The 27,821-nt window shown below is 42.3% G+C and overlaps 1 protein-coding gene across 1 annotated transcript in view; it reads left to right on the top strand.

Annotated features, from left to right (window-relative positions):
• LOC126262528 (venom dipeptidyl peptidase 4-like) overlaps positions 1-27,821 on the top strand; it is a 272,420-nt gene that overhangs the window by 145,721 nt on the left and 98,878 nt on the right. The window contains exons 10-11 of the mRNA XM_049959201.1: positions 1,485-1,702; positions 18,896-19,119. Coding sequence (XP_049815158.1) covers positions 1,485-1,702; positions 18,896-19,119 — 442 coding nt within the window. The remainder of the gene's footprint in view (positions 1-1,484; positions 1,703-18,895; positions 19,120-27,821) is intronic.

The following is a 27,821-nucleotide window of genomic DNA, read 5'->3' as shown; positions in this document are numbered from 1 at the left end:
AATAAGGTTAGTCTTGGGCTATCTCAACAATCATTTCAAAAGCTACTTGAATCTACGCAATTTAGAAATAAAAGATTTAACTTAAAACTTGAATTAAATGATTCTGAACAATCAACAATAGTAAAATTTTGTACGTACCAAGCTGAGCTGCAGTCACAGGTAAGCTACAATATGGGAACAAAACTCGCACTCTTAATTTGTGCTTGTGTAATCTAAATATTGTAGCCAGCTATGAATACCTTAACTGAACTTTGAAATTAAAGCAGTGAAATGGAATGATATTACTTTAATGCTGGCGTTTGAATATCAACGACACACGGGTTCATTTCGGAAAAGGCAGGGACCCTGCTTGGTAATGCAATTGGGGTAATGAGCAACAAAGTTTCATGCTAAGTTGCTGTATTTCTGTGATGCAAATGGAACAGTTTGAAAAGCTGAGGCCTGCCATACAGTTCTAAAACTTTACGTGCTTTCAGTTTTCCTTGTTGGTTGATTGAAGGTTTGAAGTCGTCGATCGAGGAGGTGGCGACAATCACTTATTGTCGGCCGTCGCTGTTGCAGAAGCTGGATGTTGGCGCGCCTTCTTCTAGACACAGTCACCAGGCGAAAAGGGCTCTTGATGTGTGCCTGCTAATGTTTCTCGTCCGCGACACTGTGTCAGAAACTACCATAACAAGTCGAGCGCAAATACATGCTGCCAAACCCCGAAAGCGCGGCAACTCGCGGGAGCGTCACACAACACACCTGCTCCACCGCCCTGCCTCAGCCAGACTCTCTCTGCTCTGCCCGCGCTCCACGCGGCAGAGTTAACACTACCAAAGATCCTAAACACTTTTGTTCTCCACACGACCTATCGATGTAATCGTTCGATAGCATAGTTTTCCCTAGGCCAGACCCAGCGTAAAAATGCAAATAATATTTACAAAACAAACCAATTATACACCAACTAAAACATTCTTATTTCTTTACGCACTAGAAGAATATGTAATCAAAAATGGGGGTTCCTATTTAAAAAACGCAGTTGACATCCGTTTGACCTATGGCAGCGCCATCCAGCGGGCCAACCATAGCGCCATCTGGTTTCCTCCTTCAAGCTAGACAAGTTTCTTTCTTTGTAGTTTTTTCGTTTGACGCTTATTTCGTGAGATATTTGGCCCAGTCACTATCAATGGACCACCCTGTACATCTCGAATAACAAGCACGACGCTGGAATCAGATAAAACAAGGTTACACACAGAGTTACCGACAATTGTTCTTCTCGAAACCCATCCATGAATGGAATAAGAAAGAGGGGTGTGATTCTGTCACAAAGTGCGTCCCTCAACTGTACGATGCCTTGCGAAGTACGAAAGTAGATGGGAATGGAGATAAGCATGTGAACTTCAGTGAACTTCAGATGGATGCAATGTACTTTGAGACTTTCTTGAGTGCTGCTGTTGTCTACTTTGTGTTTAGCGAACTGACAAGGTACTGTTCTGTCGCAGGGCCTGAAACTAGAGAGAAAGGACGGCTGGGTGGACTACAAGCAGTTAATGCCTGGATATCACAACCCTTCAACTTATCTGATCATCGACTGGGAGCCGCAAGGCGAATTTGGCAGCTTCCCACATGTGGTCAAAGTGACGGGTACATCAAGGACACCAATCACTTCTGGGGAGTTCACAGTTACCGACATATATGGATGGGATGATAATGGTATAGTGTAAGTACCTTGTTAAGGTATTGGCAATGGTTCCATGGCCAATTATGATCCAAAATATTCATCTGATGTATGGTCTGAATTTCATGACATTTTTTATCTTTCTTTTCACATGTTTCAACTGTTTTTGTCTGTGGTGGTTCCCTTGTCTGAGCTCTGCGGTTTAGCCTCGGGTTTGGATGCTAGCGAGTGATGGTCCCAAATGGTTACATGTCCATGAAACATTGACCAGAATGTAGAACAGAGCAAGAGAGTTTCCTTTCCTCTGCAAAAATGGTTTGTTAATAAGAACTAGTGGAACTAGTGTTCATCATCTGCAAGAAAATCTGGAACTGCGCACTGACCTCTACCAGAAGGTGACTGATGGGCGAATGTTATGTAGATGTTGCTGGTGATATCTGGCAAGGAGGGGTAACATAGAAAAGAGTGTCTAGGAGGAACTCACGAGTTTTGGCGAATGAGATACAGGAGGAGAGGTCGTAATGACGTGGGTGGTATCATGGAAGAGAAGTGGTGTGATTTAGCACTAATCTGAAAGCAATGGCAGAGTTAGAAAAAGACGAAGATTGGTAAAATTATCAAATAGATTGGTTCGATTTAGGTGTAAAGAAATAATTAAACCAACTTCTGACGAGCTGAAGTATCTCGATGTCCCCATGCTGGAGACGTCTGGTTCCTTGTACTCCTTGATAAACATTTCAACCCACAATGAATAAAATATTTACTTAATTTTGTCATAGAAATTTACCACAGGATTGCTTGATAAGTTGCAGCTGTTAGTGATTGTTAAAGCGTCACTTGATGCACAGATTAACAAACTGTTCTCTCGCTGTACAATGTTCCACATTTAAATGAACAAGTTCGTCAGAAATTTCAACTACCACGTTGGTCCCATACTATGATGTTGACTCCTTCAGATGAGTTCACCAGCTGGGGCTGACTCTTGCATGCTGGGCGTTATATTGACCTCAGCGTGAGGGCGCTGTTTGGCTGACAGGGGAGGTGTGGCCTTCAGAAGTGCCTCCTCTAAGTCGTTTGCGGATTGCAGCGAGCCCTCGCTGATGTCTGTGGTATGCCGTATTGCCAGCTTTGGTGTGGCAATGATATCTCTGTTCGATACCACCCGGACAATTATGTTTCTTTAGCGCGAAACGAGTCAAACAATATCTTTTCAGCGACCACCAAAATAAAGATCTCCAGGTGACCCTTTCAGCTTCCAACTTCATGCAGTTTTACAAAAGAAAGCGTATGACCTCAATTTCGGCAAATAAAACATTAAGACAGGAAAGAAAAGTATCTACTTATGTGACAGGACAGATGCAAAACTCAGCTCTTCTGAGATTGTTGTCGTAGGTTCCTATGGGACCAAACTGCTGAGGTCATCGGTCCCTAGACTTACACACTACTTAATCCAACTTAAACTAACTTACGCTAAGGACAACACACACACCCATGTCTGAGAGAGAACTCGAACGGGGGGAGCCGTGCGAACTGTGGCAAAGCACGCTTAGACCGCGTGGCTCTTCTCGGGTTGCTAGCTCTTCAAGTCATTACGTGTCAAATGGTGGTGATGAGTGGCATATCAGTGCAGGCCGAATGTAATGAACTCCGAAAAAGCACAAATAATTAGATTTGTCCCCTGAAGGGAGGGAGCGAAGCTACACTGCTCAGTCGAGAATACACAGCAAAAAGCAGCCCAAAGGTGAAGTCCGTAGTGTGGGAACGTCCACGACAGATGACAGTAAGCAGGAGAGAGTCGACACATGTAGGCACTATCATTAGTGGTTTTCGAAAGCTGCGGCAGTGTGGTGCAGTTGTATAGATAGCACCTGGAATTTGTTAGACTTTAGACAATGGTGACTGAATATAAAACAGTAGTTGACTCGAGAACGGATGGTGTTGATATTTCGCCGGGATACAAAGAGCGTAGCATGACATGGTCACTAAGCTTGACATGCAACGTGCTAGCCACAAGACAACGAGCTAACTCTATTATCATCGCCTGATTAAATTCGACTGCACTACACTACCCTGGTTTAACGTCTGTTGATGTCCACTGTATAGACTGTTCTCAAGACGCTGTCCATTCCGTCTCAACTGGTCTTCCAAGACCTTTGCCGTCTCTGGCAGAATCACAGTGTCATCAACAAAAACTTTGATTGTAATTTTTTATGTAGGTGAAGTAGACTTCAACTTATACCGTGCTTGGCCATGAGTTTTCACCCACTGGTTTGGTAGCTTTTGACGTAAGGAGATAGATCAACCCCAACTCAGTATATGGCACTTCGTTTGCAAAAAACGTGTGCGAGACAATGAGGGTTCCATCCTCTCTTTAAAAAGAAGTAGCTTAAATATAAAAATTAAGAAAAAATGGCTCTAAGCACTATGGGACTTAACATCTGGGGTCATCAGTCCCCTAGACTGCCGGCCGCGGTGGTCTAGCGGTTCTAGGCGCTCAGACCGGAACCACGCGACTGCTACGGTCGCAGGTTCGAATCCTGCCTCGGCATGGATGTGTGTGATGTCCTTAGGTTAGTTAGGTTTAAGTAGTTCTAAGTTCTAGGGGACTGATGACCTCAGATGTTAACTCCCATAGTGCTCAGAGCCATTTTTTTCCCCTAGACTCAGAACTACGTAAACCTAACTAACCTAAGGACATCACACACATCAATGCCCGAAGCAGGATTCGAACCTGCGACCGTAGCAGCCACGTGGTTCCGGACTGAAGCGCCTAGAGCCGCTCGACCACAACGGCCGGCTCGAAAATTAAGAGGGTACAGCCAAGTGGAGGAACGAACAGGTGTTGTAGAACGAATCCGTTCAGGGGAAAAAATTGAATTTAAATGGCTCATACACTGAAGCGCCAAAGATACTGGTATAGGAATGCGTATTGAAATATGGAGATATGTAAACAGGCAGAGAACGGAGCTGCGGTCGGCAGCGACCATATAAGGCAAGCGTCACGTGCAGTTGTTAGATCGGTTACTGCTGCTACAATCACAGGTTATCAAGATTTAAGTGGTGTTATAGTCGGCGCACGAGTGATGGTACACAGCATCTCCGAGGTAGCGATGAAGTGGGGATTTTCCCATACGACAATTTCACAAGAGTACCGTGAATATAAGGAAACTAGTAAAACATCAAAACTCCGACGTTGCTGCGGCTGGAAAAAGATTGTGCAACGGGACCAATGACGACTGAAGACAATCGTTCAACGTGACAGAAGTGCAACGCTTCCGCATATTGCTGTAGATTTCAGTTCTGGGCCACCAAAAAGTGTCAGCGTGTAAACCATTCAACAAAACATCATCAACGAGAGCTTTCAGAGCCGAAGGTCCACTCGTGTACCCTTGATGTGTGGATGGCACAAAGCTTTACACCTTGCCTAAGCCTGTCAACATGGCATTTGACTCTTGATGACTGGAAACATGTTACCTATTCGGACGAGTCTCTTTTCAAATTGTATCGAGCGGATGGAGGTGTACTGGTATGGAGACAACCTCATGAATCTATGGACCCTGCATGTCAGCAGGAGATTTTTAAAGCTGGTGGAGGCTCTGTAATGGTGCGGGGCGTGTGCAGTTGTAGTGATATGGGACGCCTGATACGTCTAGATACAAGGTGACATGTACATAAGCATTGTGTCTGATTGCTTGCATCTATTCATGTCCATTGTGCATTCCGACGGACTTGGGCGATTCCACCAGGACAATACTACACCTCACACTTGCGTAATTCCTACAGAGTGGCTCCGGGAACACATTTCTGAGTTTAAACATTTCCTCTGGGCACCAAACTACCGATACATTATTGATAATATGTGGGATGCCTTGCAACATGCTGTTCAGAAGAGATCTCCACCCCTTCGTACTCTTACGGTTTTATGAACAGCCCCGCAGGATTCATGGTGTCAATTCCATCCAGCACTACTCCAAATATTAGTCGAGTCCATGCCACGTCGTGTTGCGGCATTTCTGCGTGTTCTCCGGTGGCCCTACACGATATTAGACAGGTTTACCAGTTTCTTTGGCTCTTCAGCGTACTTGTAGCAGCAATCTTTAATCGGCCAATTATAAGTAACAACTGAATAACTAGTCACGACATTAAAGTGGCAACACCGATAGTACGAGGGTCATTTTTAAAGTAAGAACCGATTTGTAATGGAGTAAGAGAAACTTTATTTATCAAATTAATTGTATTAAAACTACAATATACACATTTTTTCACTTTTCAACATAGTCACCATGAACACTTAAATATTTCTCGAGTCGTGGCACAAGCTTTTGGATCACAACATCAAAGAACTCTGCCGTCTGACTATTAAACTAGTATGTAACAGTTCCATAAAATTTCGGGCGTGCAGCCGCATAAATTCAGCTTCTTCTTCTAATATTTCGTCTGAATACCGTCCAGCCATTTTCAGAGTGAGCCGAGGTGACTAACGCTCCACACTTGTTACACACCCGAGGATCGAACCACTGCTTATGCGGCCAACAGTTTCTTGCAACGTGACATAATATTCCAAGCGCTTTCGACCAAGAAATTCCTTCAGTTCCGGAAACAGATGAAAGTCTGCCGGTAATACTTCATGGCTGTGTGGTGTACGATCCAGTAATTCCCAATAAAACTTGTCCAGTTGCGTCTTTGTTGCTGCCGCAGCGTGAGGCCGAGCATTGTCGTTAAGCAGAATGATGTTGCTGGAGACCAATCCCCGCTGGCGATTTTGAATAGCGCGCCTAAGCTTTAATAATTTTTCACAGTACCTCTCAAGATTTATTATCATTCATCATGGGAAAAAGTATAAAAGAAGAATGCGTTTCCAGTCCCAAAAACCCGTGGCCATGATTTTCCGTGTTGAAGATTCTTATTTGAATGTATGGATTCGTCGTGGAGTTTGAACGATGCCACACACTAGATTGACGTTTATTCTCTGGCGTGTAGTATGCTATCCGCGTTTTATCACCGGTCACAATGTGACTCAAGAACTCCTCACCATCACTGTGATAGCGCTCCAATGCGGAGAAAGAATTTGCCAGTCGCTTTGTTTTGTGTTGTCCTGTCGGCATTTTCGAGCCCATCTCGCACTTTGTAGTAAAGTCTGTCAGTAACAACGTGAAAAACTACTGATCTTGAAACTTGTGGAAATTTCTAATGTAGCTCGTCATTAGCGAAGCGCCTGTTTTGAAGATTTGCTCGTCTACTTTTTGGACAAGTCTTCATTCATGACAGTAGGCCGCCAGATCATTCTTCATCATGAACATTTGTTCTTCTTTCATTAAACAGCCTACACCATTTACACAGATTTCACTCATTACACCTGCACCATAAACTTCAACGAACTGCTGGTGAATTTCAGCAGGACGAACTTGTTTTGCGTTTAAGAACCGGATAACCGAGCGCACTCTACAATCATTGACACGTTATTGATTGACACGTTGGCAAACGAAATGGTATAAACACACATTATGTAGAGACGTAATTGACGGTGTAGTGAGAGATTGGCCAAGAGTGGGCGACCGTGGACGGACGTCACGTGACAGGACGCGCGGACACGATGCGCTATCGGTTCTTACTATAAAAATAACCCTTGTACATTTATTTAAACTAGTAGTAACGTTGCAAATGAGGGCAGGAAAGCTGCTTCGAAAGTCTTGACAAGAGGCTGGTTGTGGGAGACCCGCTTAGCGGAAAAATTTCAAAAAAATGGTTCAAATGGTTCTGAGCACTATGGAACTTAACTTCTGAGGTCATCAGTTCCATAGAACTTAGAACTACTGAAACATAACTAACCTAAGGACATCACACACATCCATGCCCGAGGCAGGATTCGAACCTGCGACCGTAGCAGCAGCGCGGTTCCAGACTGAAGCGCCTAGAACCGCTCGGGCACTCCGGCCAGCTTCTTGTTGTAAAAATATCAGTTACGCAGTCATTATAGCTTAGTCTCCATCGATGCCGCCATCCCAACATGTGAACAGTTTTTCTATTAGGTGAATCCGTCTCGTCATTACTTCCCCTTGGCGCGTACTCGACCTTTTCACTCTGGTTAGCCCCTTGATGAAGTACTTCTTGGGGTTACTAGCTGCAGTAGAGCAGTGTACTGTTTCTAGCTTTTCTGAAATGTGTGTCAGTGTGGGTGTTCCATTGTAATTCCATTGTAATGTCAATATTGTCACGTTGTAACCACAATCAAGTCCAAATCCGAAGGCAGGTTCATCAATGAAGTACAACTCTTTGCAATGAAAGCAACGTACGGCCAGAACAGAACTGGACTCCTTTAATACTGCCTTTGGAGGTGTGGCGATATTTCCATAAAGAAATATTTCTTAAAATGTCAAATATCAGTTTTCATTCATTTAGCTTTAAATGTGTTTAAATAAAGGTTTTCATCCTCTATTTCATCCCCTTAGGGGTTTGAATTTCCAAAACACATTGACTCACGTTTTTTTTTAATTCCCAACCGAGAAACCAAATACAAAATTTCAGAGATTCAGTTTTAAAAATGCTTTGTTAATGAAATATTCCCAAGAAAACTTTCATTCCTATTTTACCCCCTTAGAGGTTGAATTTTCAAAAACACTGCAACTCTTTTTTATTTATAATCTAGAAACCAAATACAAGTTTTCTTAAATGTAGCATTAAAAACGCTTTCATAAGAAATACTTTCATAAAATTGTTCATCCTCTATTTTACCCCTTAGGGACTGAATTTCCAAAAACATTGAAAGTTGTGTTTTTTTTCATTTGTAACCAATAAGTCTAATGTCAGTTTCCATATATGTAGCTTTAAAACTGCTTTAGTAGTTCTTTACTAATGATTTTACTTTCAAAATACTTTACCCACTATTTCACCCCCGTACGGTTTCAATTTCCACAAATGCTGAATTATTTATTACCTACTTCACCCCCTATTTTCCATTCTTAGTGGTTTGCACTGGATGAAGAATAGTCAGTGAATCAGTCAGTCGCTGTTTCACCCCCTTAGGTGTAAAATTTAAAAAAAAAAAAAAAAAAAGCCTTGAAATACGTATTTTTTTATTTCCAACTGAGAAGCCAAATTCTAATTTTCGTTGATTGAAGTTTTAAATGCTTTCATAATGGAATATTTTTATAAAACATTTCATCCCCTTAGAGTTTTTTAAATTTGTAAGTGAGAATTAAAATGCTAATTTTTATAGTTGTAGCTTTAAAAATGCTGTATAGTTTATTCATAATGATTTATTTTCAATAAACTTTCACCTAATATTTCACCCCCACAGACGTTAAATTGCCAAAATTGCTGCCATACGTTTTCTTTACTTCTGACCGAAGAACCAAACACCAATTTTCTTAGTTCTACCTTCGAAACTGCCTTAATACCGACATACTTTCAGAAAAACCTTTCATTCTCTATTTCACCCCCTTAGGGGCGGAATTTCGAAAAATCCCTTCGTAAACGACGCCAGCATTATATGATCAACTTCCTCTCCAGATTTCTATTATCTAGCGGTTTGGGTTGTGTGATAATGAGTTAGTCAGTCAAGACATTTCCTTCTAGACGTAGAGATTACAAACATAAAAAGCTTCGAGAACCTTCCAGAAATAGCAAATACTAAAAATCATATAACTGTCAGTGGTTGGGGTTTGAACTGGCTACCCACAACACGACAGTCAGCGAAGCTAACTGTTACACTAAGCTGCTAAAGCAGCCGTTAACTCCTTTCACTTGTTTTTCTCCGTTAAATGCAACTTGTAATTATATTTAGTAACGGCGGCAGGAAGAAGATACCTCATCCCTTGTAAGGCACGGGAAGTAGGAAATCCTCTATCAGGAAAATTACAGGACACGAATCTCTCATGCATGTAGGTAAAGAAGTCAACGGTAAAACAGTCAATTGTTTCTAAGTAAATTCAAACAGTGCTGCAGAATTTGTGTTCGGTTGACATTTAGACAGAATTAAAAAATTGCAGCACCCATTTTGCACAGTACTTTATCGCTTTAATATTCAGGTAAAATGTACTCTGATTTTCTTCTTGAAATTTTTATTGTGGCAGCTATTTCGTACATTTGAAATCGACGACCGCACACTGCCATACTGTGCATTTTCTCGTCTTCACCGGTGTTTGCAGTCTTTGGACGTAACGTCTGAATTCGATCACCCAACTGTTGGACTATTTATAATAAATTTTCACCAACCCTGGATGAATTTCCATAACACGCACAAATTTAAGAATTTTACAACGGCGTGACATTCAATTTAACAGAAGGCGCACAACATGACAACTTCAAAAAGATGTACCAACAAAATTTTTCTGCGGATCGAGTTAATACTTGTCTTACGTTATTGTGTAGAACACTCCTCCAATACAAAAATAAAATTTCGTTGATATCAGCGCCACCACTGAGAGAAACAAGAGCTTTCCATCTTGATCTTGTAGTGTCGTGTATGAGTTCTCATGGAATACGACGAAAGATATTGTGACCTATCGTCAGTAAACGATTTGTGTCTTAACAAGTTGTTCTCGGTATGAGACTTAGGCAACTACAACAGCGACAATCCGCAAGGACAGGTTCTTGCAAATTATCGCTAAGGTAATGGAATTAGTCACCGTTCTATATACATGCTTAGAATTACAACTTCACTAACTTTCTGGTAATTTGGATTGCAACTAGTATCAGACGTAAAGGCCAACAACGGGTTTAGAAAAGTATTACAACAAGCAGTGACCTTAATTCTACAAGGCCAAGTAACTGATAGTATAAAACACGATGAGAAAGCCAGTGATAATTATCTACATCTACATCTACATTTATACTCCGCAAGCCACCCAACGGTGTGTGGCGGAGGGCACTTTACGTGCCACTGTCATTACCTCCCTTTCCTGTTCCAGTTGCGTATGGTTCGCGGGAATAACGACTGTCTGAAAGCCTCCGTGCGCGCTCTAATCTCTCTAATTTTACATTCGTGATCTCCTCGGGAGGTATAAGTAGGGGGAAGCAATATATTCGATACCTCATCCAGAAACGCACCCTCTCGAAACCTGGCGAGCAAGCTACACCGCGATGCAGAGCGCCTTTCTTGCAGAGTCTGCCACTTGAGTTTATTAAACATCTCCGTAACGCTATCACGGTTACCAAATAACCCTGTGACGAAACGCGCTGCTCTTCTTTGGATCTTCTCTATCTCCTCCGTCAACCCGATCTGGTACGGATCCCACACTGATGAGCAATACTCAAGTATAGGTCGAACGAGTGTTTTGTAAGCCACCTCCTTTGTTGATGGACTACATTTTCTAAGGACTCTCCCAATGAGTCTCAACCTGGTACCCGCCTTACCAACAATTAATTTTATATGATCATTCCACTTCAAATCGTTCCGCACGCATACTCCCAGACATTTTACAGAAGTAACTGCTACCAGTGTTTGTTCCGCTATCATATAATCATACAAGAAAGGATCCTTCTTTCTATGTATTCGCAATACATTACATTTGTCTATGTTAAGGGACAGTTGCCACTCCCTGCACCAAGTGCCTATCCGCTGCAGTTCTTCCTGCATTTCGCTACAATTTTCTAATGCTGCAACTTCTCTGTATACTACAGCATCATCCGCGAAAAGCCGCATGGAACATCCGACACTATCTACTAGGTCATTTATATATATTGTGAAAAGCAATGGTCCCATAACACTCCCCTGTGGCACGCCAGAGGTTACTTTAACGTCTGTAGACGTCTCTCCATTGATAACAACATGCTGTGTTCTGTTTGCTAAAAACTCTTCAATCCAGCCACACAGCTGGTCTGATATTCAGTAGGCTCTTACTTTGTTTATCAGGCGACAGTGCGGAACTGTATCGAACGCCTTCCGGAGGTCAAGAAAAATAGCATCTACCTGGGAGCCTGTATCTAATATTTTCTGGGTCTCATGAACAAATAAAGCGAGTTGGGTCTCACACGATCGCTGTTTCCGGAATCCATGTTGATTCCTACATAGTAGATTCTGGGTTTCCAAAAACGACATGATACTCGAGCAAAAAACATGTTCTAAAATTCTACAACAGATCGACGTCAGAGATATAGGTCTATAGTTTTGCGCATCTGCTGGACGACCCTTCTTGATGACTGGGACTACCTGTGCTCTTTTCCAATCATTTGGAACCCTCCGTTCCTCTAGAGACTTGCGGTACACGGATGTTAGAAGGGGGGCAAGTTCTTTCGCGTGCTCTGTGTAGAATCGAATTGGTATCCCGTCAGGTCCAGTGGACTTTCCTCTGTTGAGTGATTCCAGTTGCTTTTCTATTCCTTGGACACTTATTTCGATGTCAGCCATTTTTTCGTTTGTGCGAGGGTTTAGAGAAGGAACTGCAGTGTGGTCTTCCTCTGTGAAACAGCTTTGGAAAAAGGTGTTTAGTATTTCAGCTTTACGTGTGTCATCCTCTGTTTCAATGCCATCATCATCCCGGAGTGTCTGGATATGCTGTTTCGAGCCACTTACTGATTTTACGTAAGACCAGAACTTCCTAGGATTTTCTGTCAAGTCGATACATAGAATTTTACTTTCGAATTACACTGAACGCTTCACGCATAGCCCTCCTTACGCTAACTTTGACATCGCTTAGCTTATGTTTGTCTGAGAGGTTTTGGCTGCGTTTAAACTTGGAGTGAAGCTCTCTTTGCTTTCGCAGTAGTTTCCTAACTTTGTTGTTGTACCACGGTGGGTTTTTCCCGTCCCTCACAGTTTTACTCGGCACGTACCTGTCTAAAAGGCATTTTACGATTGCCTTGAACTTTTTCCATAAACACTCAACATTGTCAGTGTCGGAACAGAAATTTTCGTTTTGATCTGTTTGGTAGTCTGAAATCTGCCTTCTATTACTCTTGCTAAACAGATAAACCATTCTCCCTTTTTTTATATTCCTATTAACTTCCATATTCATGGATGCTGCAACGGCCTTATGATCACTGATTCCATGTTCTGCACATACAGAGTCGAAAAGTTCCAGTCTGTTTGTTATCAGTAGGTCCAAGATGTTATTTCCACGAGTCGGTTCTCTGTTTAATTGCTCGAGGTAATTTTCGAATAGTGCACTCAGTATAATGTCACTCGATGCTCTGTCCCTACCACACGTCCTAAACATCTGAGTGTCCCAGTCTATATCTGGTAAATTGAAATCTCCACCTAAGACTATAACATGCTGACAAAATTTATGTGAAATGTATTCCAAATTTTCTCTCAGATGTTCTGCCACTAATGCTGTTGAGTCGGGAGGTCGGTAAAAGGAGCCAATTATTAACCTAGCTCGGTTGTTGAGTGTAACCTCCACCCATAATAATTATTAAACGTTAAAAAGTGTTTCTATTACCTTTTAACATATTACTTCACCAAACATTCCAAAAACTTGGACATTACAGTTTATGCACACTGTAATAGACTTATAAACAACAAAATAATAATCAGTTTTATGTACATCATCTCTAACATTGAGAATAATGTCTGGTATGCCATACTTCCACATCGGACCGAAATACAATGTACAAAATTCACTGAGATGTATCTCCTTACTCTCTCATGGCTCAGGCCCAAGTGATAAAAAATGTTGGCGAGTTAGCTTCTCCCTTGCAGCAGATAACAGTTGACCTTATTTATTCAAATGTGGCTCTAGAAATTTTTTAAGTTGGGTTTCACGACAGCTTCAGGTATCTGCCAGCTCAGGTTTTCCACCATTTGTATGATTCCCTCCAATTGGCCAAACAAATCTGTGCCCATTCGTGCTGCCCTTTTTTGTATATTTCTCTATCTCCTGTCTGGTATGAGTCCTACACAGTTGAACAATTTTTTAGGATAGGTTGCATAAGTGTTTTGTAAGCAGTTTCCATTTTTCAAACGAAACTACTCTATGTGATCAAAAGGATCCGAACCCCCCCCCCCCCCCCCCCCAAAGACAAACGTTTTTCATATTAAGTGCATTGTGCTGCCATCTTCATCTGCATCTATCTACATCTACATCCATAGTCCGCAAGCCACTTGACGGTGTGTGGCGGAGGGTACCTTGAGTACCTCTATCAGTTCTCCCTTCTATTCCAGTCTCGTATTGTTCGTGGAAAGAAGGATTGTCTGTATGCCTCTGTGTGGGCTCTAACCTCTCTGATTTTATCCTCATGGTCTCTTCGCGAGATATACGTAGGAGGGAGCAATATACTGCTTGACTCTTCGGTGAAGGTATGTTCTCGAAACTTTGACAAAAGCCCGTACCGAGCTACTGAGCGTCTCTCCTGCAGAGTCTTCCACTGGACTTTATCTATCATCTCCGTAGCGCTTTCGCGAGTACTAAATGATCCTGTAACGAAGCGCGCTGCTCTCCGTTGGATCTTCTCTATATCTTCTATCAAACCTATCTGGTACGAATCCCACACTGCTGAGCAGTATTCAAGCAGTGGGCGAACAAGCGTACTGTAACCTACTTCCTTTGTTTTCGGATTGCATTTCCTTAGGATTCTTCCAATGAATCTCAGTCTGGCATCTGCTTTACCGACGATCAACATTATATGATCATTCCATTTTAAATCACTCCTAATGCGTACTCCCAGATAATTTATGGTATTAACTGCTTCCAGTTGCTGACCTGCTATTTTGTAGCTAAATGATAAAAGATCTATCTTTCTGTGTATTCGCAGCACATTACACTTGTCTACATTGAGATTCAATTGCCATTCCCTGCACCATGCGTCAATTCGCTGCAGATCCTCCTGCATTTCAGTACAATTTTCCATTGTTACAACCTCTCGATACACCACAGCATCATCTGCAAAAAGCCTCAGTGAACTTCCGATGTCATCCACCAGGTCATTTATGTATATTATGAATAGCAACGGTCCTATGACACTCCCCTACGGCACACCTGAAATCACTCTTACTTCGGAAGACTTCTCTCCATTGAGAATGACATGCTGCGTCCTGTTATCCTCAATCCAATCACACAATTGGTCTGATAGTCCATATGCTCTTACTTTGTTCATTAAACGACTGTGGGGAACTGTATCGAACGCTTTGCGGAAGTCAAGAAACACGGCATCTACCTGTGAACCCGTGTCTATGGCCGTCTGAGTCTCGTGGACGAATAGCGCGAGCTGGGTTTCACACGACCGTCTTTTTCGAAACCCATGCTGATTCCTACAGAGTAGATTTCTAGTCTCCAGAGAAGTCATTATACTCGAACACAATAGGTGTTCCAAAATTCTACAACTGATCGACGTTAGAGATATAGGTCTATAGTTCTGCACATCTGTTCGACGTCCCTTCTTGAAAACGGGGATGACCTGTGCCCTTTTTCAATCCTTTGGAACGCTACGCTCTTCTAGAGACCTACGGTAGACCGCTGCAAGAAGGGGGGCAGATTCCTTCGCGTACTCTGTGTAAAATCGAACTGGTATCCCATCAGGTCCAGAGGCCTTTCCTCTTTTGAGCGATTTTAATTGTTTCTCTATCCCTCTGTCGTCTATTTCGATATCTACCATTTTGTCATCTGTGCGACAATCTAGAGAAGGAACTACAGTGCAGTCTTCCTCTGTGAAACAACTTTGGAAAAAGACATTTAGTATTTCGGCCTTTAGTCTGTCATCCTCTGTTTCAGTACCATTTTGGTCACAGAGTGTCTGGACATTTTGTTTTGATCCACCTACCGCTTTGACATAAGACCAAAAGTTCTTAGGATTTTCTGCCAAGTCAGTACATAGAACTTTACTTTCGAATTCATTGAACGCCTCTCGCATAGCCCTCCTCACACTACATTTCGCTTCGCGTAATTTTGTTTGTCTGCAAGGCTTTGGCTATGTTTATGTTTGCTGTGAAGTTCCCTTTGCTTCCGCAGCAGTTTTCCAACTCGGTTGTTGTACCACTGTGGCTCTTTTCCATCTCTTACGATCTTGCTTGGCACATACTCATCTAACGCATAATGTACGATGGTTTTGAACTTTGTCCACTGATCCTCAACACTATCTGTACTTGAGACAAAACTTTTGTGTTGAGCCAACAGGTACTCTGAAATCTGCTTTTTGTCACTTTTTCTAAACAGAAAAATCTTCCTACCCTTTTTAATATTTCTATTTACGGCTGAAATCATCGATGCCGTCACCGCTTTATGATCGCTGATTCCCTGTTCTGCGTTAACTTTTTCAAATAGTTCGGGTCTGTTTGTCACCAGAAGGTCTAATATGTTATCGCCACGAGTCGGTTCTCTGTTTAACTGCTCAAGGTAGTTTTCAGATAAAGCACTTAAAAAAACTTCACTGGATTCTTTGTACTACTGCCAGGTACTCCATACCAGTTACCTCATTAGTTATTAGACATCGTGAGGGAACAGTATGGGGCGCTCCGCAGAATTCGCGGACTTCGAACGTGGTTTGGTGACTGGGTGTCACTTGTGTCATACGTCTGTCCGCGAGATTTCCACACTCCTAAACATCCCTAGCTCGACTGTTTCCGATGTGATAGTGAAGGGACACGTACAGCACAAAAACGTACAGGCCGACCTCGTCTGTTTACTGACAGAGACTGCCGATAGTTGAAGAGGGCCGTAATGCGCAAAAGGTAGACATATATCCAGACCATCACACACGAAATCCAAGCTGCATCAGGATCCACTGCAAGTACTATGACAGTTAGGCGGAAGGTGAGTAAACTTGGATTTCATGGTCAAGGAGCTGCTCACAAGCCACACATCACGCCAATAAATGCCAAACGACGCCTCCCTTGGTGTCAGGAGCATAAACATTGGACGATTGAACAGTGGAGAAACGTTGTGTGGAGTGACGAATCACGGTACACAATACCTGAAACCTAGGCATAGGTACTTTAACCAAATGAAACTATATGTTTCCAGAGACCTTTTCAAGTCTTGTACAGATTTCTGTTCTTCCACATTTTCATTCGACCTTGCAGTCTGCGTATAGTCTATACATCATAGACCTTTTCAAGTTTCAAGCGTCTGTGATGTATGTATGCAGACTAAAGCGACAATCTGAAATTTGTACAAGGCTTGAAAAGTTCTCTGGAACCACACAGTTTAATTTGATTAAAGCACTTATGCCTGGATTTCAGGCAGGATTATCCCTTTTTTTTAAGGCTGATGTGCTATTCCAATACAGTTGGAGAGCCTCTGAAATGGTGTCCGAGTTCAGGGGGAATACCAAGTGGACAGAGGCGTGATTAGGAATTTATATTGAGGAGCGTGGCGTGCTAGGGTAGGCCACGCAGTGGTGCAAAGCCACTGTGCCAGCGTGGCGTAGCGGTCAGTGCAGCTGCTTACTCAGCAGAAGACCTGTATGCGAATCCTGGCTTTGGTACAAATTTTCATTCTTCGCTTCAGTCTGCATATATATATCATATATGTCTGAGACTTGAAAAGGTCTCTGGAACCATATACACTATCTAATCAAAAGTATCCGGACACCTGGCTGAAAATGATTTTCAACTTTGTGGCGCCCTCCACCGGTAATGCTGGAATTCAGTATGGTGTTGGCCCACCAGTTTTCTTGATGGCAGCTTCCACTGTCGCAGGCAAATGTTCAATTAGATGCTGGAAGGTTTCTTGGGGAATGGCAGGCCATTTTTCACGGAGTGCTGCACTAAGGAGAGGTATCGATGTCGGTCGGTGAGGCCTGTAAAACATAAGAGAATCCCACTCGTTCAGCAATGCAATAATATTATTATAAGTGTGTTATTGTTCTCAACAGACTATGGCAGGTTTGACAAAATCTACCACATTTTCCCCATCGCAGTGTACTCTTATCTACCACCTGACTGTGGCTTCGGTGTCGCAAAAAGAAACGACTGTACGACCGTGTGCTTACTCTACATCAGTATATGTCACTTATCACCGAATGCAGCCGCCATGGTTACTTTCAAGTTCATGCAGGAAAAGCAATCAAAACGAAGTGGGTTTTAAAACATGATGAATCTCATTATACGAAAAGGTGTCATATCAGCCTGAACAATGAGAAGAGGCAATAGAAAGCAGAACAAAGTAACATTTGACCCCCAGTAGTTTCAGGACAACGATTACTGTTCAAAAAAGAAAGGGCAAGTAGATGCTATGCCGTATATAAGAGGATTCGAAGCCCATATCTTTACATCACTGAAGGTCAGGATGTATTTTTCCAACAAGGACATTCAGTTTTCTCAAACACAAGCATATGATGACAAAGTTCTCATAAACAAGAAAAATTTAGATGATATTGCGAAACTAGTGAAATATGTTAATGTTCTACATTTATAGTATCAAATCTTTCATAATCAGCTGAAGAAATGACCTACACAGAAGAGGCTCAAGATTATTGAAAAGTGACTAGAACCAGCCAACTTTTGTAACCTATTTTGTATTCATTGTTGTACAACGGTGAAAACTTAACTATACAGATAATACTAAACATATTCTGTGTTTTAGGTTCCAAAGCACTGGTAAAGAGTAAGTTGTCTGGTTATCATTTAAATGTATTTCACAACATGATTATGTACGATAATAATGCATTTTTTTGTGTAATAGTACGCTCAAGAGACGTATCTAACTTATGTTACATTTGAAAAACAATGAAGAGTCCGGGTTTAATTGTTTATATGACATTTATTGCGCTTGAAAATCTGTCATCCATTAACTGTACGTTCTTACTTTCATGTAACGTAAATAAATACCTTAAATATATTTATTCACTCATTTATTGCTCTAAAAGAAGATCTCCAGGTGATAAGTCACCATAGCAGCTGCAAATGTTCTGCAAGCTAGGTTATATTAACCTTAAACACTCAAGGATATAAACTGTTTCACATGACAGGAAGAGATTTACTACTAATCTATCAAACAAGGCTGTTAAATATTGCCGGCCGCGGTGGTCTCGCGGTTCTAGGCGCGCAGTCCGGAACCGTGCGACTGCTACGATCGCAGGTTCGAATCCTGCCTCGGGCATGGATGTGTGTGATGTCCTTAGGTTAGTTAGGTTTAAGTAGTTCTAAGTTCTAGGGGACTAATGACCACAGCAGTTGAGTCCCATAGTGCTCAGAGCCATTTTTTTTTTGTTAAATATTTTTTCTTTCTCCTGAATACTTTGTGTCTTGAGTTGCCCCCTTTTAGAAAAAAAAATCAGTTAGGATTCCGTGAGCAGTGTTTTCCTTGCCACAGCAGTAGTTGGAGTGAGAAGGGTGGCGGGCGCCGTCTGCCGTTGCAGGTACTACCAGGCGACTGAGGAGGGGCAGCCGTCCCGCCGGCAGGTGTACGCCGTGCGGGAGGGGGCTTCCCCGCGCTGTCTCAGCTGTCACGTTTACAGCTCCGAAGGGAACCCCTGCCAGCGAGCCAGCGCCGATTTCAGCTCCGACTTCACGTGGTCGATCTTCACGTGTCACGGCCCGGATCCTCCATTCCTGTCTGTGCGTTACACGGCCGAATTCGCAGGTGAGAAATTTGCTCTCTCTCCTTTCCTGTCTTGACATCGTGACTTGTGAAGCTACACATTTTAACGGCCTCATTTCTCGATCACTCTTTCTTAAACCGCCACTACCTATTGCAAACGTCAAGGGAATGTTGAGGGGGTCTTGAGGAACAAACAAATTTAGGATACGAATACATCTCCAGTAACATCATCCATGCGCGCGCAGTAAAGGACACAAAAGAAAAATTTGGAATAGGAATTAAAATCCACAGAGAAGAAATAAAAGCCTTGATGTTTGCCGATGACATTGTAATTCTATCAGAGACAGCAAAGGACTTGGAAGAGCAGTTGAACGGAATGGACAGTGTCTTGAAAGGAGGATATAAGATGAACATCAACAAAAGCAAAACTAGGATAATGGAATGTAGTCTAATTAAGTCGGGTGATGCTGAGGGAATTAGATTAGGAAATGAGACACTTAAAGTAGTAAAGGGGTTTTGCTATTTGGGGAGCAAAATAACTGATGATGGTCGAAGTAGAGAGGATATAAAATGTTGACTGGCAATGGCAAGGAAAGCGTTTCCGAAGAAGAGAAATTTGTTAACCTTGAGTATAGATTTAAGTGTCAGGAAGTCTTTCCTGAAAGTATTTGTACGGAGTGTAGCCATGTATGGAAGTCGAACATGGACAGTAAACAATTTAGACAAGAAGAGAATAAAAGCTTTTGAAATGTGGTTCTACTGAAGAATGTTGAAGATTCTATGGGTAGATCACGGAACTAATGAGGAGGTCCTGAAGAGGATTGGGGAGAAGAGGAATTTATGGCACAACTTGACTAGAAGAAGGGATTGGTTAGTAGTAAACGTTTTGAGGCATCAAGGGATCAGAAATTTAGTAATGGAGGAAAACGTGCAGGGTAAAACTCGTAGAGGGAGAGCAAGAGATGAATACGGTAAGTTCAAATGGTTCAAATGGCTCTGAGCACTATAGGACTTTACAGCTGAGGTCATCAGTCCCCTACAACTTAGAACTACTTAAAGCTAAGTAACCGAAGGACATCACACACATCGATGCCCAAGGCAAGATTCGAACCTGCGACCGTAGCGGTCGCGCGGTTCCAGACTGAAGCGCCTAGAACCGCTTGGCCACACCAGCCGGCTGAATACAGTAAGCTTTTCACCTGCCTCGAGATGACTGGGTGTTTGTTTTCCTCATCATTTCATCATCACTCATGCAAGTGGCGAGACTGGTCTGAGCAAAGGTTGGGAATTTGTACGGGCGCTGATAACCGCTCAGTTGAGCGCCCCAAAATCCAAACATCATCATCACTACAGTAAGCAGATTCAGAAGGATGTAGGTTGCACTGGTTACTCGGAGATGAAGAGTCTTGCATAGGATAGTGTAGCATGGAGAACTGTATCAAGCCAGTCTTTGGACTGCAGACCACAACAAGAATAACATCGTCCAATGATGTTACGGGAGGTGCGCACGTCCCTCTCCCCCTCCCCCCTCCTCCCCGCCGCTGGTCAAGGGATAATTTATTATTATTATTCGAATTTGGCGAACTCAGAACCACATGAAAAAGTCGATTTCCCCCATTGTTTTTGGTTTCACCATACTTCTTTATACTTGTTTCTGTTGCTCTCTTCTTTCTTCTGTCTACATTCCTCCTATCTTCTTGTGTCTTTCCTAATGGGAAACTTTGACGTTTTATACCTTTTTCCTCTGTTTTCTGAATATGTCTGTTATTTCCAGTTCCTGTAAATTTAATTAGTGTTTTTTGGATTTTTCTCAAGAAATCTGAATTTTTGGTCAATCTTTTATTGTCCATTATTTTTAAGTGGTCCTGAAATATTATACTCCGCTTTCTCATTATATTTATTATACAGAGTAAGTGAGGAGGAAAGGTAGTGTTAGTGATCGTGAATAAAAAACTTCACATGGGTACATGCTCCATTGTGAATGGTTCCCGAGTGTAGAAATGGCTCTGAGCACTATGCGACTTAACTTCTGAGGTCATCAGTCGCCTAGAACTTAGAACTAATTAAACCTAACTAACCTAAGGACATCACACACATCCATGCCCGAGGCAGGATTCGAACCTGCGACCGTAGCGGTCACGCGGTTCCAGACTGCAGCGCCTAGAACCGCACGGCCACACCGGCCGGCTCCCGAATGTTGATTGTTATTTATTTTCTGTATTATTGACAAACTGTAATTGCCTACAATGTACCACAGTAGTGTAGAGGAAGCTGAGACGAACAATTTGATACCGGGCACTTGTGGTCTAATAAGTCGTGAAACTACCTCAAATTGGTCTACAAAAGCTGTTTACGCCACAGAGCATGCGCGTAATGCGAGATTTTCAATATTCTCGCGCTCTCTTCGTGCAAACTATTAGTTCTAGAGAAGAAAATGAATCGGAACCTCTTTGTGGAAAATATAATGTGGTATAATTTTGTTCTGGGACACATTTTCGCTGGAGGGTGCGGTTGCTGATTTATTCAAGAAAAACATACGAAAGTGATATTAAATGCGTTCTACCTCGGAAACCATTCAGACTCGGGCGTATGTCCATATGAATCACTAATAATATCACCTCACAAAGCCTCTATCTTTCCTCTTGACTCACCCTGTATTTCCAGTTTCCAAACGCTATGTTCATACTTAGTATCAAAAACTTTTCGAATTATTCCTCTTTCTGTCTTCTCTGAATTATTTAAGTGTTTAACTGTGTTTACGGTGAGGCATTCTCAGCCGTAAGGACACCCAGTTTTAATTACCACATTGTAAAGAATATGTTACTGAAAGTATTTAAATTTTTTTAAGAGTATATTACTGAAAACATTTGTATTTTTTTGTGCACCAGTTTCCAAAGTTCTTAGACCGTTTTTGAAAAATAAAGTAGCATGATAAGAGTTTAAAAATGAAGAGGAATGCTGGAAAAATAGTTATGTTCAACGCAAGACACTTTTCAGTTGCTCAGTTGATGATGCACTTCCGGCCCCGTCTACAGAGAACGTTCGAGCTAGGTACAGACTTTCATTCACAGGGTGGCCATACCCACTGCCTGCAAAAAAACCGACATAGTTCTTGGATCTACAGACAGGACCAGCAAACTCAGGGAAGCAGAGTAAGGCAAGACAGAAAGGGAAAAGTGCTCCGCTACGGGGAAAAAAGAAAAAAAGGGACTACGGAGACAGTCACTTCCTAGACCGTAGGCGAGACGACTCAGAGAAACAGTATTCATTTCGTTTATCCACTTGCATAACCATAGCCTGCAGACGCATGTTTACAATCGCAGTGTTAAGTGAACTACAGTAGAATCCCATTCGTCTGTGCTCGGTTGGTCTGTCGCTCCGGTCGATCCGACCTTGCTCGTACTGAACTTACTCTGACTCGTGGCGGTGACTCACTACCTGTCGCGCCATTGTTGTTTACTGTACCGTTGTTTACAGGTAATTATTATCGCCTGTCCGTAATGCTCCTTCGTCTCTCGTATGATTTCTGTCATTATGTGTGTGTGTGTGTGTGTGTGTAAGTTATACAGTAGTGCACTATGAAGTTTGTTGAGCTTATTGTTCGGTGGTTTTATGACTTTGTTCTTTTGTGTTCGTTACAGTACTGTATGTATTTGTTTTGCATTGTGTGCACTGTACACCTTTGTTTGTTTTCAACATGTCAGCAATGAAACGTAAACATGTTACTATTTTTTAAATGAAAAGTTAGTAGTGGTACGAAGACTGGACAAAGGGGAATCACTCAAAAATTTGCCAAGGAACTCAATGTAGGCGTTATGAAAATAAAAGATGGAGAAGAGGTCGGAAAGACATTCAGTTGTGTGCAGTGACGATAGACGATGTAAACGCTCTTAAGAATAGCAAAACACTGAAAAAGTCTAAACTTGAACTGCTTGACAACGCATTGTGGATGTGTTTCCACCAAGAAAGTAGGAAAGGAACACACCTATCTGGGCTCATTATAAAAGAAAAGTCAATAGTTTTGTACAAAAAACTAAAAGCCGGAATTGAGTTCGCATCTAGTGAAGGCTGGATTCATCACTGGAAACTCGTCATGGCGTTTGGTTTGTTTCAGTTTCTGGTGAAAAATTATCTGCTGATGCCGAGGTGGCTAAAGAGTTTTCTGTGAAGTTTCAAGAAATTGCCGAAGAAATTTAACTGCTACCTTGCCAAGTCTGCAACATAGACGAGACAGGCTGTCAAAATGCTGTCAAACAAAAGGCTGACAGCATCAGATGAACCGTGGCAGGAGCGAAAATTAAAGAAAATAGACGAACCGTTTCTTCTTGCAGCAATGCAGATAGTACACACATGCTTCCACTGCTCGTTGTTAGCAAATGCAAGGAGCTCAGGGCTTTGAAAAATATTACTGACTTATCTTCTTTGCCTGTTTATTATCGCAATCAAAAATCTGTTTGGATGGACCTCAATCCTTTCAAATCACGGTTTTTCGACGAGTTCGTTCCATCTGTAGAAAAAGACTTGAAAATTAAGCTCCCTGTACGTGCACGATTGCTGTTGTATAACGCATCATCACATCCATCTGAGGAGGAATTAGTGAAAGGGTACATAAAAGCTACCTTTCTTCCACATCACTTATCCAATGGATCAAGAAGTGACAGAATGTTTAAAAAAGAAAGTGCATCAGATCACTTTTAATAAAGTCCCAAGAAGGTTGTAAATTGCATGAAGCTATGAAATCCCACAGCCTCAAAAATGCTATCCGTACGATTGCTGAGTCATGGAGGAACTAAAACCTGACTTGCTGCGAAAATCTTGGCGTAAGCTCGGGCGGAAAGTTATGACGGTGACCAGATCGAAGGCGAGCTAAACAACGACATGCAGGAGATCGTTAAAGATAATACAAACAGTACAACAGAATGTCCCTGTCAGTGAAGCGGAGGAGTGGATTGGCCAAAGTGAGAAAGACTGTGAAACCAATGCAGATCTCAGTGATAACCAGACTATTGCGGGTGTTTTGGAAAAGAACGCTGGAGGAACTGTGAATGAGGACAGTGACGATGACGAACCCCTTATTCGAATTTCACGCACCGACACCAGGAACGCTTTTGATATCGCCCTTCACTTCATAGAGCAGAAGTCAACCGCTAAACCTGAGGGCCTTGTGTGGACCAAGGAGTAGACAGACACTGCAGGTAAGTCTAGAATTTCATCTATAATTGGCTTTTCTCGTAAGTAATTTTTTATTAGTCCATCGGCTACGATCAATTTTTAAAGTAATGTAGGTATTTACTGTATGTACAGTACAGTAAATACATACTATACAGTATTGATGTTTCTCAGTATGTAATAGGGACAGCTTTTGTGCTGTTTATTGCACTGGTTTTACTGTAGGAAGCAGTATACATACCTGCAGTAATCATTTTTGAGTTCAGAGGTTGTTTATTTGAATGTAGATCCGTATTTTTCTGTACTTTCTGAGAATCGAAACCTTTTTCCGTTCCGCCCCGTACTCCAGTCCCAAAGGTGACGGATTACGGGGGTCGTAGTGTACTCATCTTGGTGGCGAACACCTCGATTTTACTTAGAGTAAATTACTATTTTTGAGAGTTACGGTAAAGTAGTGCACTGAGAATTAATTTAACCAAATTATGATAAATATATAAAACATTTTAAATATTTTATTGTTATTATTTTTAAATCCTAGGCAGGTGTTGAACAGTAAAAGTTATATCGACATTACATTCTGTTTGGCGCAGGGGTGGAGGCGCAGAAAGTAAGAGTGTGCCTTCCTTTGTCCAATAGAAGCCAACCTTGGATTCAGACCTGCACTACAGAGCATCGAACTTAACAGCCGGCAGTAAGCCACTATTTCACGGCCTGGCGAGACCAAACACTGCCTGCGGCGTTGAGCCGTAACGGCCAGGCTGCATCGCCAAAATGTTCGTTGTCGTATCGTACCTGTCACACAGAGCGCGGCTTTGCGGGCTGCCGCACCGGCCGGCGCCAAGTTGTTACAGAATACGGATTGCACGCAGGCCACAGATGCTGTGCGCATCTGGTGGCGCATGTGACTGACGTGTGGCTCTCGTTCTGCGCCCCACGTGCAAGTTGCTAACGAGGCTTTCTGCCACTTCCACAGTGTGACAGCAGCAGCTGCTATGGCCAGCCGCTCTTGCCTGTGTGTCATCCCTTGCCTCTGAACGCCCCGGCCGTCAGCTGCGGCGCAGCCAACGTGAATTTCTACACTTACAGACTGCACGCAGAACCTCTCGCAACCGTCTTGGCAGCATTCAGTACGTTATATGAGGTCAAATGTAGCAACACCTATCACAACACCGCTGTAGAGCATGGAGTGTACAAACTCACGTTTACTTCTAAAGGTGAGGCATAACAGCAAGCATTGTTTCTTGTAATGCTGTCGCACTGTAGTGTCAATGGATGACGTTTCTGGTCAATTCGCTATTCATCTTCCGCAAGCTGCTTTCCATGTTAACGTGGTAAGTGTGTCAATTCGTAGATCTGACATCAAAAGAAAAGAGGCCTCTCCATGCTGCAATGATGATGGATTGAGAGCACCCGAATGCAGCTTCCGTCCACAATGCTTAAAGCGCCAGCAAGAGGGACATGTGGCTACGCACTGTGACGAGAGCCCTGTAGTAGCAGGGAAAAGCTGGTTCTGGGGCGTTTTGTTTGTGTGGGTAAAGTGCATGTATCTGCGAAGAGGAGGCGGGAGGCTTTGCGGTTTTACCAGAGAGGTTGGGGAGAATGGGGGCAGGGGGATGGTATGGGGGATTTCTCAGAAGGACGGAGTATCCCCGGAGGGTCATAAATCAATTAACAGAACAAGAGGCTCTGAATGCTTGCTTGCCGTTGAACACACGCAACCCACACAAACAAAACGCCCCAGACCCTTCTTTTCCCTAATACTCCCTATTTGTGTTACGTTTGCTGACAATCATTCCTAGAGTGAATAAAAAGTGAGAAAGAGTGAACCATCATGATGCAATAACTGCAGCAACATGTATGAGAAGTCAAAGCAGCTTGTAGGCAAATCAGTGTCAACTGATGACATTGACAATACAGCCTGAACTTCCAGCCTTTGTCCACTTACCACATTAACTCTGAGATGCATTACATTTACTGTTAGAACTTGCTACTTGTATTGTACCTGCACACAGGGCACTTTCCTCTTACCATACTCCTCACTCCTCTGAGAATAGACATGTCCTGGTGCGACCAAAGTATGAGCATACAGTGATCTGGCAAGAATGTATATAATTTGATTAAAATGACTTGTGATTGATTAATGTCAGTAATGGGAAGCAGACCTGCCAGGTTGTGCAAAATATGTCATGTGCTCATGTGATTGATAGTTATGTGTGCACAAAAAAGTACTGACATAACCATCTTAATCACTAATGGAGAGTGCAGCAGTGTCGAATCAGCAACTGCAGAGATGGGGAGGTTTATGATATCATAATTGCACGTTTACAGGAGTATAAGAGCAGTAAGACTAGTGTTCAGTCACATGTATATGATGAAGCAAAAAAGTATCTATACATCATGTAACTAAATTCCATGTAAAAGACTTCGAGGATCTGCTGTGAGGACCAAGACTGTTAAGTTTAGCAGAGGAACTCATTCCCAAAAATGTACTGTTTTTCCACTACATGCAAAATACATCAACATATGTTTCTCACTGACTGCTGATTGTCTAGTTCCACTTACAAGTAGGGCTCAATGTACGACCACCTACTTCAACACAGATTACTTATGCTAAACAAAGAATCCATCTTCCAGAACACATGATCACCAATCCCTGGTTCTCCAGCACCTACTGCAGCCAGAACCTGCGCCAGTAAGTCTTCCTCTGGCGCCACAGAGGTCTCATAGATCAAGAATTTCTTGTAAACGAATCTGTAGTGGGTGTCAGATGTCATGTGATCAGTGAGCGATATATGTGATACCCTAGTTAGTAACACCAGGGTATCTGAACGTGTATTGTAATATTTTGTGTGTAGTGGGATAGCAGTACATTTCCAGAGATGAATTCCTATGGTACACTTAACCATCTTGGACCCCACTGCAAGTCTTCAACATTTGTAAGAGAACTTACTTACATCCAGTATAAGCAGAATAAATTGTATAGTGTGAACAGAACTAAATTTTTGGTAACAGACTATACCAATGTATGGGAGAATGACCATTCCCGGCCCAGGGCGCACTGTTCTCAGATTTCCGATGATGTCACCGATGATACCACCCAATGCCGTTATACAACATTGCCACATGTACCCCCTACTCCTCCCTACATTCTTCAGCATCACGATGGACATAGCCCCATTGCCCCTTCTATTAAATGGAGCTAAATTAAAAAAACAATCAAGGGAAATTCAAGAGCCACAAATGGGCACTTGCCCTAAGTATATAATCCAGGATGACGAAGCTAGCCCACTTATCTATCGGATAACCCTAGATGAGGGAAATAGAGAATTCAAGATGGCGTAACTAAATCATTTATACTACTTAGTTTTCCCCAGCCCTCAGATTTCAGAATCCAAGAAGGCCATTGACACTGAGTATGGAATCTGAGGTGGTCACTTTCCCTTAATTTTCTCTTCATAAATGGTACATATTTTCTCACTGATAATATTTCTTTATCTATGTGTGATGGAATAAACCTTTTATCACATCAGAGTCACAGTAAGCAAGTGTATAACTTCCTTCATGAGGAATTTGCA

The sequence above is a fragment of the Schistocerca nitens genome, chromosome 6, assembly GCF_023898315.1.
Source record: "Schistocerca nitens isolate TAMUIC-IGC-003100 chromosome 6, iqSchNite1.1, whole genome shotgun sequence".
In the NCBI taxonomy this organism is placed as follows: domain Eukaryota; kingdom Metazoa; phylum Arthropoda; class Insecta; order Orthoptera; family Acrididae; genus Schistocerca; species Schistocerca nitens.
Note: the sequence above shows the minus strand (reverse complement) of the source record. Positions and strands in the feature narration are given on the sequence as shown.